Raw genomic sequence first — 17,499 nt, 5'->3', positions numbered from 1 at the left:
AGAATCAAAAACTAGGAAATCTTTATAGAAACAGAGACTGATATTCAAGAATCTGGAAACTCTAGTTAGTTAAAACTAACTTAGTCCTAGCATAAAAATCAAATAAAAGGAACCATATTTTATAGCCAGATTCAGACTGTGTTATTTGCTCTGCAAATGGCTCATTAAAATGACAATCCAGCAATTTGAATTAGGCTGAAAGGTGGTCATGCTAATCATTGCTTTTAATTGTTCAGACAAATGCTTTCCTGCCTCTAAGTTTTCAACTACTATTATTTCTACTGTTCCCTAAACCGGCAATCCCAGGTTATGAATGAAGTAGGTTCTGTAGGTTTGTTCTTAAGTTGAATTTGTACATTAGATGGAACAGGTACATTTGCCTATTACCTATAATAGGCTTTGTTTGTAAGTCATGCATCAGTTTGTAAGTCCCCATGTTTGTAACTAGGGGACTTAATGCAACAGCCTCCATTCCTGTATGTTACACATAACTCAGATGTTGCTAACTGGAGGACTGCCTGCAAAGCCCTCTTCCCCAAGCTCCCAAGAACCTTACAAGTGTCTAATAGGCTACTTCAAACAACACCTCCTTCAGGAGGCCTTTCCTGATGCCTCACGTCAGCACTCTGTACTCCCCCAAAGTTGTGATTACGCTGGTACTTGTGTAACCACACCAGACCAGTTTAGCTCAACTTTCATGTAACAAAGTTGTGAGTTGTTTTTAAGTTGCCATGGACCCCCCAGTTAAAGGTACTGTAACCTGAGCATGCCCAAAGGAACCAACCATGGAACTATGCTTAAAACCTAAGTCCTCAGACAGAGAGGTAGGATTGAATTAAAAAACTGGACACTGTATGGCAGCCTCCAGGATCCAATCAGAAAGAGCCCTGGCATCATGCCATGGTGTGATCCAGTCAGATCATGCTTCCAGGCATCACCTTATTGTGAGATCCAATCAGATCATGCCTCATTATCCTATGCATATAAAACCCAACCCAGCCTCCAGTTCAGGGAGACAGATTTGAGGGTTTTCTCTTATCTCCCTGCTAGATGACTTGCAATACAGTTTTTCTTTCCTCCGAGGCTGGTGCCATGGTATTGACTTCTGTGCATATCAGGCAGCAAGCCCACAGATGGCTCAGTAGCCTTTTACCTTCTACCAAATTATTCATTTTAAGAAACAAACTAATTTGCATAGCTTTGCAGGCCCCACAACACCTAAACGAATGCCTGGCTCAAAGTAAATACAAATATATTAGTTCCAGGACTCCTGTGCACTCCCAAACTCACAAATACTCAAGTCCTAAAGTCAGCTCTGTAGAACCAGCCTATATGCAAAGTTGGTCCTCCTTCTACATAGGTTTCTCATCTTGCACATACTGTATTTTCAATCCACTTGTGACTGAAAGAGAGCATGGAAGAGTAGCAAACTGGAAAGGGCATGTCCTTTTCTATAATGTCCATTTCTCTGTTCCTTTCACAACAAAACAAATAAAGAGAGGTCTTTATTCTCATCTCTACTTCATCTCCTCCAGTCTCTCTTAAACCAATGCTGTTCATCAAAATCCCTACCCTAACTTATCTACCATTCTGGCTCTTCCTACAACATATTTAACCCCAACCTACTTGGTCTATCCTTAATACAGCAGTCAGAATGAAACTTGTAAAACCTTAGATCCTGGTGACTCCTCAACACAGAACACTCCATGGACTCCATTCCATTTGGAAAGAATGTCAAAGTTCTAGATGTCCTACAAGTCCTTATGAGACCTACCTGCTGGCAATGCCTCTTAGCTAACCTCCTGCCATTTTCCTCCACTTATGTTTCTGCTCCAGCATCACTGGCCTTGCCTACTACTCACTATTTCTTAAAAGTAGCAAATATGTACCCATCTCAGAATCTTTGTATGGATTGTTCCCTTTTTATCTGGATGCTCTTTTCCCAGATATTTGCATCATCTTCTATCTCATTTCTTTCAGAATTCAACCCAGAGTTTGAGAAGGCTTACTGTATATCTTGTCTTTAACAGCATTATGCACTAATATTCAACAAAAAAAATCCCTCCTCTACTCTTTCTCTATTCCCTTCTGCTTCATTTTTTTAGAGCACTTACCACTTTCTATATCTAATGTTTATTATCTGACACCCCCCTCAGAAGAGATTTAAGCTCCTTATCACAGGGGCTTTAGTTTCTTCACTAGCAGCTTCTTTTTTTTTTTTTTTTTTTTTAGAGAGAGAGGGTCTCATTTTGTTGCCCTCGGTAGAGTGCTGTGGCATCACAGCTCACAGCAACCTCCAGCCTCAGCCTCCAGAGTAGCTGAGACTACAGGTGCCCACCACAACGCCTGGCTATTTTTTTTATTGCAGTTTGGTTGGGGTTGGGTTCAAACCCGCCACCCTCAGTATATGGGGCCAGCGCCCTACTCACTGAGCCACAGGCGCCACCCCACACTAGTAGCTTCTTAATAAATATGTTGGAATGACTGGATTCAGATGCATAAGTTCTGCATACTATAAATAAAATCACTGTACCCACATTGTACAAATGAAAAAACAAGACTCAGAAAGCTTGAGTAACAAGCCCTTGTAAGTTAGCAAGTTAGCAAGATTCAAATCCTTATCATTCTGGCTCCAAAGCTCTGTACTTTTTCTAGCATCTGTCCTTACAAAGTGAAAAGCAATGCTAAATTATTCTATTATTAGTTTAACACATTATTTAACCAATTATCTGGCCAATTATTTTTGTGTCGACTTTCCTCTATTTCTTTTCTTGCTCAATTTTTGCAAACGGAAATGCCAGCTTTCCAAGTACCTATTTACACACGCTGAATAAATGTTTATGTAAGACAAAGAGTATAAAGGTTTTACTTAAGCATATCTTCTTAGTGAAAACAAATAATTCTGTTTTAGGGCTTTGTTTTCTTTTTCTCTCTGCCATTTCTGTGCTACCTATCAATCTAGGCTAACATTTGCAATAGCTTTTTTACTAGGTCATATGTTATGGCAACACAAAGTCTTCACACAACAAATGTAAAGTCACACAAAAAAATTCCATTTTCTTTTGCTATTTGAGGGGCTAAAACTTCCTGTATAAATCTCTTTTCCTTCCAGGAGTTCTTACTATTACTCTTGGCTTTTCATATTTCCCTAAATTTCCTAGCAGGAAAGGATAAATATTCAAAACCTTCCAAAAAAAATTAAAAACTCAGACTCAATTTGATAAGCTTTAAATATATAATTTTAAAAATCTTTTAAATAATTATAAAATATATAGTTGTACTGCTTCATAAGTTTTCACCCTAAGATTCATTGTAATCTCACTATATTAATACTTTAATGAAAACAATACAAGTATTATTACATGACTGCCAGTTGTAAGTTCCTTCAAAGCTTTACCCATACATAGTAATTTTAAGTAGATATCATTTGTGTAAATGTCCCAGATGAAAATAGCAAAAAACAACACTTAAACATCTTTCTACATACTCTTCTAATATAAAATAACAAATCTGTCCTCACACAATAATCAAAAAAATTTAAAAATAAATATGAAGTCACATGATCAATACACCACTAGTCACAAAAATCGGAACCTAACCAAATGTCCATTCCCAAAGTCCCTACATTTCCAAAGAAAGAGATTGATTAAATAAACCATGTTAGATACATGCAAGAGAATATTCTGCAGCCATTAAAATGTACTATTATGATACTAATCTGGCAACAGGTAAAATTTAATAGAATATTAAATGGAAAAAAAGAATTGAAATTGATAAAAATTATATAAAATGGTTACTATGAAAACTATATAAATGATGAAAGGAATAAGCTAGAAGGAATATGCTATTAACAGTTAAACTATAAACACTGCTGTAAGGATTATTGCTGACAATTTTTTTTTGAGACAGAGTCTCACTCTGTTGCCCCAGGCTAGAGCATCATAGCCTCAGCCTAGCTCACAGCAACATCAGACTCCTGGGTTCAAGCAATCCTCTTACCTCAGCCTCCTAAGTAGCTGGGATTACAAGTGCATGCATGACACAATGCCCAGCTAATTTTTCTATTTTTTTTTTCAGTAGAGATGAGGTCTTACTCTTGTTCAGGCTGATTGTAAACTCCTGAGCTCAAGTGATCCTCCCACTTTGGCCTTCCAGAGTGCTAAGGATTAAAGGCATGAGCAACAAATTTTCTTTTCTACACTTTCTTAATTCTCTGAAGGGTGTTTCTATTACTTTCATGTTCTAAACGACTGTAATGTTTAAATCAGGGTAGGCTGCATGCAGCTTCCAACATACACATGGAGAGAGGCAGTTAAGCTAAAGAGCTCTGGAGCCTGAGTGGCTAGGCTCAAGTCCTCATGTGGGCATGATACTTACACTTTTTGAGTCTCAGTTTCTACAAGAGTCAATCAGGGTGTTGTAAGTGATCACAGAGGATACTGTGGGAATTAAATAGGACACTAAAATGGTTAGAGCCGTGCCTGCAACCTAGAGAGCCTTCAGTAATGTTTGGTGTGTTGTCATTTTTAATTCTAATCCTTTCTGAACCTGGATCTACATCTCAGAGATGTGAAGATCCATTGGGCATCTTTAAGGAATTCCTAGTCTACCAGGATAGACATAAAAACAAGCACTTTCGAACATGCTAAAGGAGAACAGTATGCAACGGGTACTAAGAAAGCAACAAGGAAGAACCTCACTCAGTTCCCACCCAGCTCCCACCCACCATGGAAGAATTGCTAATAGTTGAGCAGAGCTGGATTTTTTCTCCTACAGATATAGAGAGAGATAATCTGGCATACATTAAACTGCACACATTTAAAGTACACAATTTGTCAAGTTTTGAAATATGTTCACTTCCATGAAAACATCACCACAATCAAGATAAGAAGCATGTATGGCACCCCTGACCCCCTTTGGAAATGTCTTTCTTCTGCCTCTCCCTACTTTTCTCTTTTCCCTGTAACCACTTATATGCTTTGAATGATTATAAATTATTTCTATAATTTTATATAAATAGAATCATATGGTATGTGCTTCTTCATACAGCAAAATCATTTTGAGATCATTCCTATAATGTACACAAATGTCACTACTTCATTCCTTTTTATGCCAAAGTGTATTTCACATATGGATAGAGCATGTTTTGTTTTTCATTCACCTACTGAATATGTGGCTTATTTCTAGTTTGGGGGTATTACAAATAAAACCATATGAACATTCATGTATAATTCTTCTTTGGATTGATACTTGCTTTCATTCTCTTGGGTAAATACTTGGGAATGGAATGGCTGCACCATTGGGTGGATGTATAACATATTAGGAAACTGCCAAATTGTTTTCCAAAGTGGCTGTACCATTTTAATTTCCCACCAGCAGTGTAGGATAGTTCTGGTTCCTCCTCATTTTTTGGCATTTGGTATGGTCAATCTTTTAAGTTTCAGCCATTCTAATAAGTATGTAGTGGTATCTCATTGTGGTTTTAATGTGCCTTTCCCCAATGTCTAATGGTGCTGGATATTTTGCCAATTTCTAAATTAGGTGTTTGTTAAGTGTAAAAATGGTATGAAGAGAGATAAATATAGGCACACCTTATTTTATTTTGTTTTGTTTAATGGTACTTTGCAGATAACATGTTTCACAAACAGCATCAGGACCATTTTTTCCACTAGCACGTACACGCTTCACGTCTCTGTGATATTTTGCTAATTTTCATATATTTCAAATGTCTTCGTTATTATTATATGTGTTGCAGCAAGCAGTGATTAGTGATCGTTAAAGTCACTTTTGTAGTTGTTCTGTAGTGGCACAAACTGGACCCATATAAGAGCAAACTTAGTACATGTTGGGCGGGTTCTGACTGCTTCACCCACTAGCTATTCCCCTATCTCTTTCCCTCTCTTAGGGCTCCTATTCCCTGAGACAAAACAATATTAAAGTAAAGCCAATTAATAAGTCTAAGTGTTCAAGTGAAAGGAAAGGCACAATTTTTTCACTCTAAGTCACAAGCTAGAAATGATTAAGCTCAGTGAGAAAAGCATGTCAAAAGCCAACAGGGGCTGAAAGCAAGGCTTCTTGGGTCAAACAGCTAAGTTGTGAATGCATAGGCCAAGTTCTTAAAGGAAATGAAAAGTGCTACTTCAGTGAACACTGAAACTATAAGAGAATGAAACAGCCTGATGGCTAATCTGGAGAAAATTTTAGTGGTCTGGATAGAAGATCAAACCAGCCACAGTGTTCCCTTCGGCCCAGACCATAAAGACCTTCAGCATATTTTGTTCAGTTCTTTCTAGGTATCATTTTGTTTTTTACCACATGAATGGAAATCTCTCCTAAAATTACATGTTCTGATTGTCTTAAGAATACCAAAAATACTATTTATTTTTATATATTGACATTATATATCCAGTACATTTAACAAAACTAAAACAGAATTAAAATATTTTTAAAACACCTTACTCTGGCAGCAGAAGCAAAAGAATCAGGGCCATGCGCTGCATTTCTTATGCCATCTGTTCCAAAGAGGGCTCTAATGCTTCCAGAAGCATCTGCGCGTGCCACCCCAGAGTTTGCAGGTCCAAGTAGTCTTTTCCATTCACAGATAGCATCATCTTTTAAAATCTCCATGGCAATAACAGGACCACTTGTAATAAACTGGATTAGCTCACTACAAAACAGGGAAAAGATTACTTTGCTTCTTTTTTCTGTCAACCTAGATATCTCTTTTAACAATAAGGATATTTTAAATTTGAATATTTCAACACAGACCTTAATGTTATGATCATAGAACTGCTGCATCACAGCTCACAGCAACCTCAAACTCTTGGGCTTAAGCAATTCTCTTGCCTCAGCCTCCCAAGTAGCTGGGACTACAGGCACCCACCACAAGGCCCAGCTATTTGTTTGTTATAGTTTTCATTGTTGTTTGGCAGACTCAGGCTGGGTTCGAACCTGCCAGCTCCGGTGTATGTGGCTGGCACCCTAGCCGCTCAGCTACAGGCACTGAGCCATAAAATGCATTTTGTTGATCTAGGTTTGTCGAATTTCTCTGTAAAAATACAGAAGATTTCCCTTTTTATTTTCATGTAGTTTATCACTGCAGTCACATACAATTTCATAACAGAGAAATTGATGAGAGTGATGAATGTCTCATAAAATATTGTGAGAATTTATTCAATTCTTTTTATATAGAACTATGACAATTCAAAGACTGACAAAGAATGCTAAATCAATAAACTATGAATTAGTTTAGTAATAAAGAACAAAAGAATAAACAGGCCATCAAGAAATATTCTTTCATTAGTGTGAAGCTACTCTGAGCAATTCCTATCTTAAATTACTAAAGCATCATTGCAGGTTCTTAATTAAAAATCCAACACTGAGTCATAGTCCCCCAAGGTATTAAAAAAAAAAAACAATACTTCATTTTATTTTTCCACTTCTATATGTGTATAGGGAAGCAATGATAAATTTAATTTTGAAATAAGTGATATCCTTCCCCCACTGTGTTAAGCAGGAACAAAGTACTTCTCAAAGTAAGCCCATCTTTCTCTCTCATTCAAAGTAGAGAAAGAACAGGCCCCTCCTGGAGGAAGGAGCATGGTGCGTCAGGCCCTTTTGTGCCTCTTACGACTATTTTTCACAGTTCCCTCACTTACACCCCATGTTATATGAGCTAATTCCCTTCAGTACTTCATTTTTAAATCACTACAGTTCAGTTAGAAGAATAATTCTAAGAAACAGCATGTACAAAGAAGTATTCATACCTCTACCCTAAGAGACCCACGAGGACCTCTGCATACATGAAGTCAGACAATTAAGTTCACAAACTCATCCTAGTAAAAGTGCTTTGTACCTCAGTGCTAAATATCACTATAGTCACCTTCAAAGTACTCCCCTTGGGAAGCTGGCACCAACACCAGTGCCTAGTCCACCCTTCAAAGCAATTTTTCTAGGATGAGTTCATGAGCTCTGATGGCCATTCCAGAAAAAGAGGTCCAAAAATTACTTTGAAGTGTGGACTAGGTGCCAGTATTGATGCACAGCTTCCCAAGGGAAGTACCCTGAAGGTAATTGTATTCAGCAATAAGATACGTAGCACTTTTTCCAGGATATGTTCTTGAACTTAATTGTCCAACGTTATACATTCTGCTAGGCCTTAGTTGCCAGAACAAACAAAAGACACTGACCAACCATTAGATTTAAGGAGCCCGAATCCAGGGAAAAAACTAAATATCAAAATTTGTGCTATGAAGTAAGATTCCTCCTTCAAGAAATTTATAATCTAATGTCCTATTAATATATAATTCTCAAAACACAGAGTAGAATAAGCCTATATATGGTGAGTGTGGCATGTCATACAGGAAATGGTATGCCTGATCATAAGAACTGCTTCATGAAATGATTTCCAAATACTTTAGCTAGTCTTTTGTTGTAATTTTCCCAATACATGGAAACTAGTTAATTCATCCATTTAATAAAATTTGCTGCATAGGAATTACATATAAGACATTAAAGTGAGGGCAGCGCCTGTGGCTCAAAAGAGTAGGGCACTGGCTCCATATACCAGAGGTGGTGGGTTCAAACCCAGCCCCATGCAAAAAAAAACTAGAAAAAAAAAAAAGACGTTAAAGTGAGAGGTGTGATTCCTTGCTACAAACATATACAAAGACTATAATGAACAATCATTTCTACCAATTTTCTAGAAAATTTTATTTGCCTATTCTAATAAGGCTTGGGAACATAATAACCTATAACATACATAATAGGGGGTATATGGCATACGGCACATCTTCTAGGTTAATGACTCAACTACAAGTCTGACTTACCTTACAAATGCAAACAATGTAACCTAATCGTATGTACCCTCATATTAATCCAAAATTTATAAAAACAAAAATAATATTCTTATACAAAACATTAGGAAAAACCCATTGCTTTGTGAAGATACCAAATGGCACATCCATTGTAGCAGTTTGGCTAATATAACATTTTTCTTTCTTAGAAATGTAAATATTCCTTTGTCTCTCAATAGTAACATGAAGATGTACAATATTCAATTAAATTTGATTATATTCCAAATATTTACAATGTAGATTCAGTTTTAACATATTATTTGCTTTATTTCAAGAAACAAAATGTATACAGAAGTATTTAGCTGAAATATAAGAGTTCTATGAATATTTTTATATATACAAGATAATCAAAATAGAGCTTAAAAGCACAATAAAACATTCAACATAAAATACAATTTTCACTCCATTTTCAAGCCACTGAAATCTGAATAGAGTGTCAGCTTCTTTATAATTTAATCAAATTACCCTATTCTTTACTGATTAAAGTTTAAGATATTTAATAATGATATAGAAGAATTCTTAACTAATAAAAGAAAAAAGAATTCTTAGAAAAGAATTCTGTGTAGTTGCAAGAGGTTGCCATGGTCCTTTTGAGAGAATAGTCACCCGTAACAAATTTTTGAATTTATCTGTAAAAATGTATCTCTGTAGTTTTCTAGGATAGCTTCCTTTGTATGTCACTACCCCTCCAAATTAAGTACTTACTTATAGAAGGGCCTTGATTGGTGGTCTGCATGAAAATCCATTGCTTCTTTCCTATAAAATGATCAAAATGACAATAGTTAAGAAGTACATAAGAAAATAATTATCATTTAGCTTATGATAAAATCCCTTAAATTTATATTTATTTCATCTGCTTGTGAATTAATAATTTTTCACTAAATATTCTGTCAGATGCCTCCCTTTCTGAAAATATTGTGAGTAGAGGCACATATACTTTCCTACTCATATAATACATCATCTATCTTTCTTTTCACCAACATCAATAACATTCTTCTTGTAAAGCATCACAAGAACGAAGAAACAAGAATTCAATGGACTCAATTCTAATATGAAGGCAGTAGATGATCTAGTACTAGGTAGGGGATAGAGGAGGGAGTGGGTAGAGGGGAGAAGGGATGGGAATGGGGGGTTACGGTGTATGGCACACCTCTTGGGAGCGGGACACAATTCCAAGAAAGACTTTACCTAACAAATGCAATCAGTGTAACCTAATTCTATGTACCCTCAATGAATCCCAGACAACAAAAAGAAAAGAAACCCACAAGTCCTTTTATTTATTTTATATTTTTAGAGACAAGGTCTTGGTATATTGTCCATGCTAGAGTGCAGAGGTACAACTCCTGAGCTCTAGCAGTCCTCCCACTTTAGCCTCCCAATGTACTAGGATTATAGCAAAGAATCAACATTTCAGTCTTAAGCCCTAATTTGGAATGCAACGATTTTTAAGATTTTATAGATAGATATAAAAATAAATCCATATAGCAATTTATATCAGGCATATACTTATTCTAATCAAATATTCTGAAATATTCACTTTGGCTATGAAGAGATTATTAAAATATACTATGGCAATGTAGAAAATAAAATTCATCCCCAAGACATGGGGAGGAGAAGAAAACTCACATTTTTCCTGAGTCAATTATAGCCATGATTAAATTGTTACATTGACTATATTGAAACATATTGTATATTTGGAAACGGGTACAATTACCTTTGTTTTACATTAAAAAAATGAAATTCAGCATGATTATATAATTTGTCCAAGTCAAAGGCTCAACAAGAAGATTCAAACCCAAATCTGACTGCAATTCTTTGACTGCTTATGTTCTTCTTACTACCAACTGCAGGAAAAAAAATTCTAGAGGGTAAGGAGAATTCACAAAATTGATAGATTGTATATGTTATAATATAGCCTAAATAGCAGTAAAACTGAATGCCTAAAAGGCTCACATGGGGGGTAAATTAGAAGAGTTAGCAGCAGAGTATTAAAATGACCAATTCTAAATGAATTAGACGTTTTTCAATGACGAAAAACTAACCCACTAAAAAGGAAAAAACAATCATATTCTTTAATATGAATAAAAAAATCTTATTATTACTAAAAGTGTTTCAACATTTTCTTCCAATATGTCACTGATTCCATAATTACCTCTATTTGAAATCTAGCACTAAAATCAGAATGAGAGCTCCTGAATATCTTTCCAAGGATTCAATTTATCTAAATCCTCCACTTAAAAGCTGAGAAGGAGACAGATATTAACAAGTATGTCACTAATGAGAGCAGTTCTTTGTTATTGTTTTGTCATGCTTTGTTGTAGGGTTTTTGTTTGTTTTTTTTGAGACAGGGTCTCATTCTGTCACCCAGGTTAGAATGCAGTGGTGTCATAGCTTACTTCAACCTGGAATTCCTGGGCTCAGGGGATCTTCTTGCCTTAGCCTCTAGAGTAGCTGAGACCTCAGGCATACACCATCATGCTCAACTAATTCTTCTCTTTTTTACAGAGACAGGGTTTTGCTGTTTTGCTTAGGCTGGTCTTGAACTCTCGACCTCAAGTGATCCTCCTGCCTCGGCCTTCCAAAGTACAGGCATTAGAAGCATGAGTCACCATACTCAGCAGTTTTGTTGTGTGTTTTTATGAGGAAACTTGTCATTCTTTCACAAGGATCTATCCATTAATTCTTTCAAGAACTATTTACTTTAGTGGCTACCTTAAATCAGGCAGTGAGCCAAGAGCTAAAAACACAAATTCAGATAGAACTTAGCTACCACCTTTTAGACATTGTGAAGATGAAAGAACCAATGTTTGTACAAATAATTTTAGAACAGTTTTATACACTGCAAAAAACTACCTCGTGGGTCTCTCGTGCTCCAACATGACTTACTAGGTATGCCAAGAATGCAAGATTCTAACTGCTCTTTATGCTAGTCATTTCTCAAGGTTGTGTTTACAGCAAATAACCTTGGGGGATAAGATAATTTATTTCTTTAGTACAAAGAGCAGGCTTGTTTATTGCTTGGTAATGAAACAGCTGGTAAGGAAAATTTACTCTTCCTCACTTATGATGCAACCCACTGTGTACATAGCAACCACCCAGGCCTGTCATTTTATCCCTACTGGACAGAGGCAGGGAGAACGAATGAAGAACAAGCACGACACGCATGCTGCTACTATACCATAATAGAGTCCTTTGTTCCTGACCCAGAAGTCTCGTGTCTTCTGCAGCATCCATGAAAAAGGAACAGACTAATTTACTAGCTTGTATATTGAGTAAAAATCCTAGGTTCAACCGTTATTGTAATAGAAATATATGAGCTGCTGTGAATAATTTAAAAGCAGTTTTTTGTTGAATGAAGGTCAAATGAAGACATTTGAGTTGGGCCTGAATGATGAGTAGGAGAGGACTGGACACAAGACAAAGCAGAGCATTCAGACAGACCAAAATTTTATGCAAGAGAGATAAAGCACAGCATATTCAGAGAACTGCAACCTCGGCATCCCCTAAGAGGGATGTCCAGTCTTTTTTCTATTCTGCCATACATTGGAAGAGTGAGAGTTGTCTTGGGCCACATTTTAAATACACAAACACTATTGAGAGCTGATAAGCAAAGGGAAAAAGGTCCATGCATGCTTTTCCCAATATCTGACAGCACAGATAAGCAAAACAATTCTCAAATAATCTGCATGTGGCCCATGGGCCGCAGGTTGGACACCCCTGCAGGAGTGACAAATGATGAGCCTATTAAGGCAGGAAAGCCAGGTTACTCAGTGTCCTGTTTACTCCATCAGTGAGCTAGTCCATTTTTTCCTGCAGATGATTTGGAACCACTGAAGGATTTAAGGAAGAGAACGGTAACATGGTCAGATTTTCATTTTATAAGTCTCATTCTCAAGGCAATATAAAGATTGGCATGGAGCAATCTTGGGGTGGGAAATGACCCATCGAAGAACAGAGAATAAGTCTAAAAGTAGAGAAATCAGTTATTAGTTACCTATTTTAATGCTGTGAGAACTTGAACATGAACCTATAAAAGCCTAAATTGAGGCAGCTGCAATAGGAAATATAAGGAAGGACTGGATCACATGGACATATAGCTAATATACACACACACACACACACACACACACACAAAGAATGGGGGAGCAGCAGAATTAATCAAGCATCACATTCACACTGAAAGTTGCAGAGAGAAGTCAGAGCTAGGGACATATTTGAAATTTGGCAATAGATAAGGATGGGGTCCTCAAACTTTTTAAACAGGGGGCCAGTTCACTGTCCCTCAGACCATTGGATGGCTGGACTACAGGCCCCAGGATGAGTTGGCTGCTAAACAGGACAGGCAGTGGTGGCAAAAACACCCAGTGGGCCGGATAAATGTCCTAGGTGGGCCGCGTGTGGCCCACGGGCCGTAGTTTGAGGATGCCTGGCATAGACCAGCCTACCTATGGGAACATAAAGAAAAGAACAAGCATAGAACCTGGAGGAATACCTACCTTACGAAAAATATGTAACCATAGCAAAAGGTTATTAAAATGATGGTAATGGCCATTGAGATGAGGATACAAATGGTCTATAGAGCTGGGATCCTGGGTGATCCCTCACAGAGATGTTGACGCCATCCTGTCAGGAGAAGTTGGAGTGGAAAGAGGCTGTAAACCAGTGCCCACATCCTCAATGAATGTGGAGCTGATGAGCTGAAAGATGGAAGTGAGACCCAGTGGATAGCAATACTGTTGAATGGTGTGACTTTCCAAGGATGAGTGGTTTTGTGAAAACGAATAGATGTTTTCAGAAAGAGCTACAATACTGACACTATATCATTACTCTGTCACATGAGGAATATTAAAGAGTGAGTAGCCCACAGATCTTAAAGGAAATGGCGATCCTTAGAGAAGAGTCATATTTCAACTAAAGGAAATAAAAAGAAAGGAGTGGGGCAGCAGTAGCACACTCTGTTAAGGTACGATGCATACTATCTGGGTAAAGAGCACGTGTGCATCTCTAACTTTGACTCAGTCTGTACAAAAACAAAGTAAACAAAGCATGTGTATCCCTGATATTCTGATTAAAAAGAAAAAAAGAAAGAAAAACAAAACACTGCACACAAGGATGTTTGTTGACAATGAAACGTGACTTCCTGAGGGGCCAGTAAAAAGGGTCTGGTAAGAGATTGGTGGTCAGAGGTGTGGTCAGAGGACTACTGGGAAAGGAAATGTAGAACAACAACTGAATGAAAATGTATGTGAGTGAATAACTGAAAGGACTTGCATTTGTGGCACGCCAAAGGATGAAGACCTTTATAAGGCATGGATGTAATTAATAAGCCTCAAGTTTTCAAAGAAATCTTAGCAAATTTATACCCTGTGGTGCTCCTAACGTGTTAATTGGTTCTATCATCTTTCTTTAGTGCTACAGAGACATTAAGATAAATGAGTTGTATCTTTATCAGGGGAAGCCTGTGGCTAATTCATCAAACACTACAGGTTTGACATAAAACTCAGGTAACCCTCATAACTTCACAAGATAGGTACTTTTATAACTCTTGATCTACAAACTCTTGATCTGCTCACAGTTGTGAGCTGTTCAGAGTAGCACACCTTGTAAGTGGCACAGTTAAAAGCAATCTGGCTCTACACTTTGTGCTTTAAAATGTCAGCCTCCTACTTCTCTAGAAAATGCATGAACTAGGAGATCTTACATAGGGGAAATATGAAAATGAAGCATATGCTGTTGTTGGGGTAAAATTGAGGGCATCTTGTTAAGGTATCTAGGGCCCAGACAGATCAAAGCTCGCTGAATACCCACTGCTATCCACAGAAACAAAAACGCTTCTGACTCATGGAACGGATACCCCTGAACTGATGATTTCTTGAAGCAGTGGAAAGATACCTGATCAGAACAAACAAACAAACAAATAAACAAAAACCTAGTGGAGAGACACAAGAATACTATAGGAGCTAGCTCCCGCTAACTGGTAAATTCCTGCCCCTACAGATACTCTGTGCTACTGTGACATTCAATAGGCCTCTGCCCTACTAGACGCCCATCTCCCGTCTTCATCCTCTGGAAAGTTGCAGTCTTTGCTTTGCTTACCTGGTATAAATGTTTTTGGAAAAAAAAAAAAATGAGTGTCCAGAATCATGGAAAGATTATTTGTGTGTTTTTTCCCAAAGGCTTTCTAAAAAACTGAAGATAAACTTGTTCCCATCCTCTACTCTTTGTTTGGATATTGTGAATATTTTCCTTTCTGCTGCCAAGGTAGAAACACAGTTTTACCATGGAGTTGGAGTTACCTTCTTTATGACAGAAAGGGCTAAATAGGATGAGTAAACCTTATTTTCACTAAGTACAGTAGAAAAGATCTCGTCAGATGGGCTGGATTGCTTTTCAGAGAAGTACTTACGTGTTGTATGCATCAAGAGGAGCTAAACGTAAACACTTCCAAACACACCACTTTTGGAAAACTCAACAAAAGCATCCCCTTGTTAAACAGAAATAATTAGACATTCATTTCCTCTATCACTTTTATATAGTGTATTATACTAGACGATTTACAAGAGATTATAATTATCAAGCATTGGTGTATAAAAGCAGATGGGGCTACAAAAGATAATAGTTAAATGAGGCACATGTAATTTGACAACTCCTAATTGTTTATAGTTCAATGGTTATTTGTGATTACCTGTTATCTTGTTCTCATTCTGGTAAGATTACTATTCTATTCTTTGCCATTAAGTAGGAGGCTTCTTATTTCAAACAATGACATGAAAGACAAAAGATCATTTTTTTTTTTAAAAGGAATTTAGACATGACATGACTGAAAATGATCAAGAGATTACCTTGAAATCTTCATCATTTTGAGTTTGGTTACAGTAAACCCAGCTTTGTTTATTATGTCAATTATTTCTCCAGCCTTTGAGACTGCATCTGGTTTAATCAGGGCTAATGTTCTGTAAAGAAATAAAAAATAAAAAATGGGTTTGAAAATAAAAAAATACTTCAGCAGCTTTTATTTGTAATTCTCAAGCTGTGGCAATTCCCTTAATAATAATCCTAGACCATCAAACTTTGAAATTCATTATATATGAGTATATTAAAGATGCATTTTAAAAACTTATACTATGTAAGTTTACTATTTCTTCCAGCAAATCAAAATTAGATACCAAATTTGAATAAGAAATCAAAATTTTGATTTTTTTATCTACCCATATTAGAAAATACATATATTTAAATTTTCTATTTCTTAGAATACATTTTTTATAAAGGACTAATCTCTAAAAAGTTATACTAAAGATATTAATAGCTTGTTTTTGGTCTCTTAGATTTCCATATATGTATGCTATGTGGTCAGTTTGGCATTGATTTGGAAATAATTATAAATTCTTCTCTTGACTCTTTATTCATAGCATGGGTGATACATAAAGAAACAAATCTCTTCTCACTCAACAATGTATGAATAGCAAACTACATGCTAACTTTTAAAATTACCATTTTCCCCAAGAGGATACACTGGAGCAATGTACTTTCCCCCTCTGAAGTCTCAGAATTAATAGGAATTTGGAGATGGAGGTCATGTTAGTATTCTCATTTTACTGATAAGAAAAGCAGCCATGCCAAAGAGAGGAACCATGCCCTACGTCACCCGGCTGGTCAGTAGCACGTTCAGGACAAAACACCCAACTTATCAGACTCCCATGTCTATGCTCCTTCTACATCACGAATAATGTTACTATTATTCAAAAGGGGCATCATCACCAAATTCTCAAGAGTAATATTTGCAAATGCAAGATAAAACCCAGATTGCTTGGGGTAGTTCAGTTTATTTGAGAAGGAATTACTGCCACTCTCCCTTCTGTATTTCTAATTGTTCACACAACATTGGCCTTAATTCAAGACATCCAGAAAAGGAGAACAGTGGGCCTTTTCATCGTTAGCTTTGTTCACTGACAAGACAAACATAGATGAAAATATAACTTAAATGTTCTTACAATAACTTATGGCTGAAATTTAAAACTGTAAAGTACAAAAGAAATCATTCATCTTACTCTGTTTATTACAGATTATACCAGATAATCTTTTTCTTTAATTTGAAACAGATGAGTTACTTACATTACTTTATATTATGTGGCATCATAGAAAAAAATGTACAGTTAAAACATTTTTAGTTTACATTATTTAAATATCACTAGCCAAACTGATCTATAAATTATCCATGCTATACTCTAAAAGAACAGTTCATTAACTATAGCTCTTAAAGAAAATATAAAACATAGTAGCAATCATCAGTTTCTGGAAACAAGATGCAATGTGAAAAGTCCAAAGCTAGGCCAGGTGTGGAGGCTCATGCCTGTAATCCTAGCAATCTGGGAGGCCAAGATGGGTGGATTACTTGAGCTCAGGAGTTTGAGACCATCCTGACCAAGAGTGAGACCCCGTGTCTCTAAAACCTAGCCAGGCACTGTGGCAGGTGCCTATAGTCCCAGCTACTTGGGAGGCAAAAGGATCCCTTGAGCCTGAGAGTTTGATATTTCTGTGAGCTGTGATGCCACAGCACTCTACTGAGGATGATAAAAGTGAAACTCTGTCAGAAAGAAAGAAAGAAAGAAAGAAAGAAAGAAAGAAAGAAAGAAAGAAAGAAAGA

General features: G+C 36.7%; 1 protein-coding gene across 2 annotated transcripts in view; it reads right to left on the bottom strand.

Annotated features, from left to right (window-relative positions):
* Positions 1–17,499, bottom strand: part of NME7 (NME/NM23 family member 7) — a 157,125-nt gene that overhangs the window by 97,194 nt on the left and 42,432 nt on the right. For both annotated transcript variants that reach the window (XM_003785720.2, XM_003785721.2), the window contains exons 4-6: positions 15,698–15,808; positions 9,561–9,611; positions 6,460–6,667 (exon numbers count right to left, since the gene is read on the bottom strand). In XM_003785720.2, the coding sequence (XP_003785768.1) occupies positions 6,460–6,667; positions 9,561–9,611; positions 15,698–15,808 (370 nt within the window). The remainder of the gene's footprint in view (positions 1–6,459; positions 6,668–9,560; positions 9,612–15,697; positions 15,809–17,499) is intronic.

This window comes from Otolemur garnettii, unplaced genomic scaffold, assembly GCF_000181295.1.
Source record: "Otolemur garnettii isolate 467f Iridium unplaced genomic scaffold, OtoGar3 scaffold00016, whole genome shotgun sequence".
In the NCBI taxonomy this organism is placed as follows: domain Eukaryota; kingdom Metazoa; phylum Chordata; class Mammalia; order Primates; family Galagidae; genus Otolemur; species Otolemur garnettii.
This window is presented reverse-complemented; position numbering and strand designations above follow the sequence as displayed.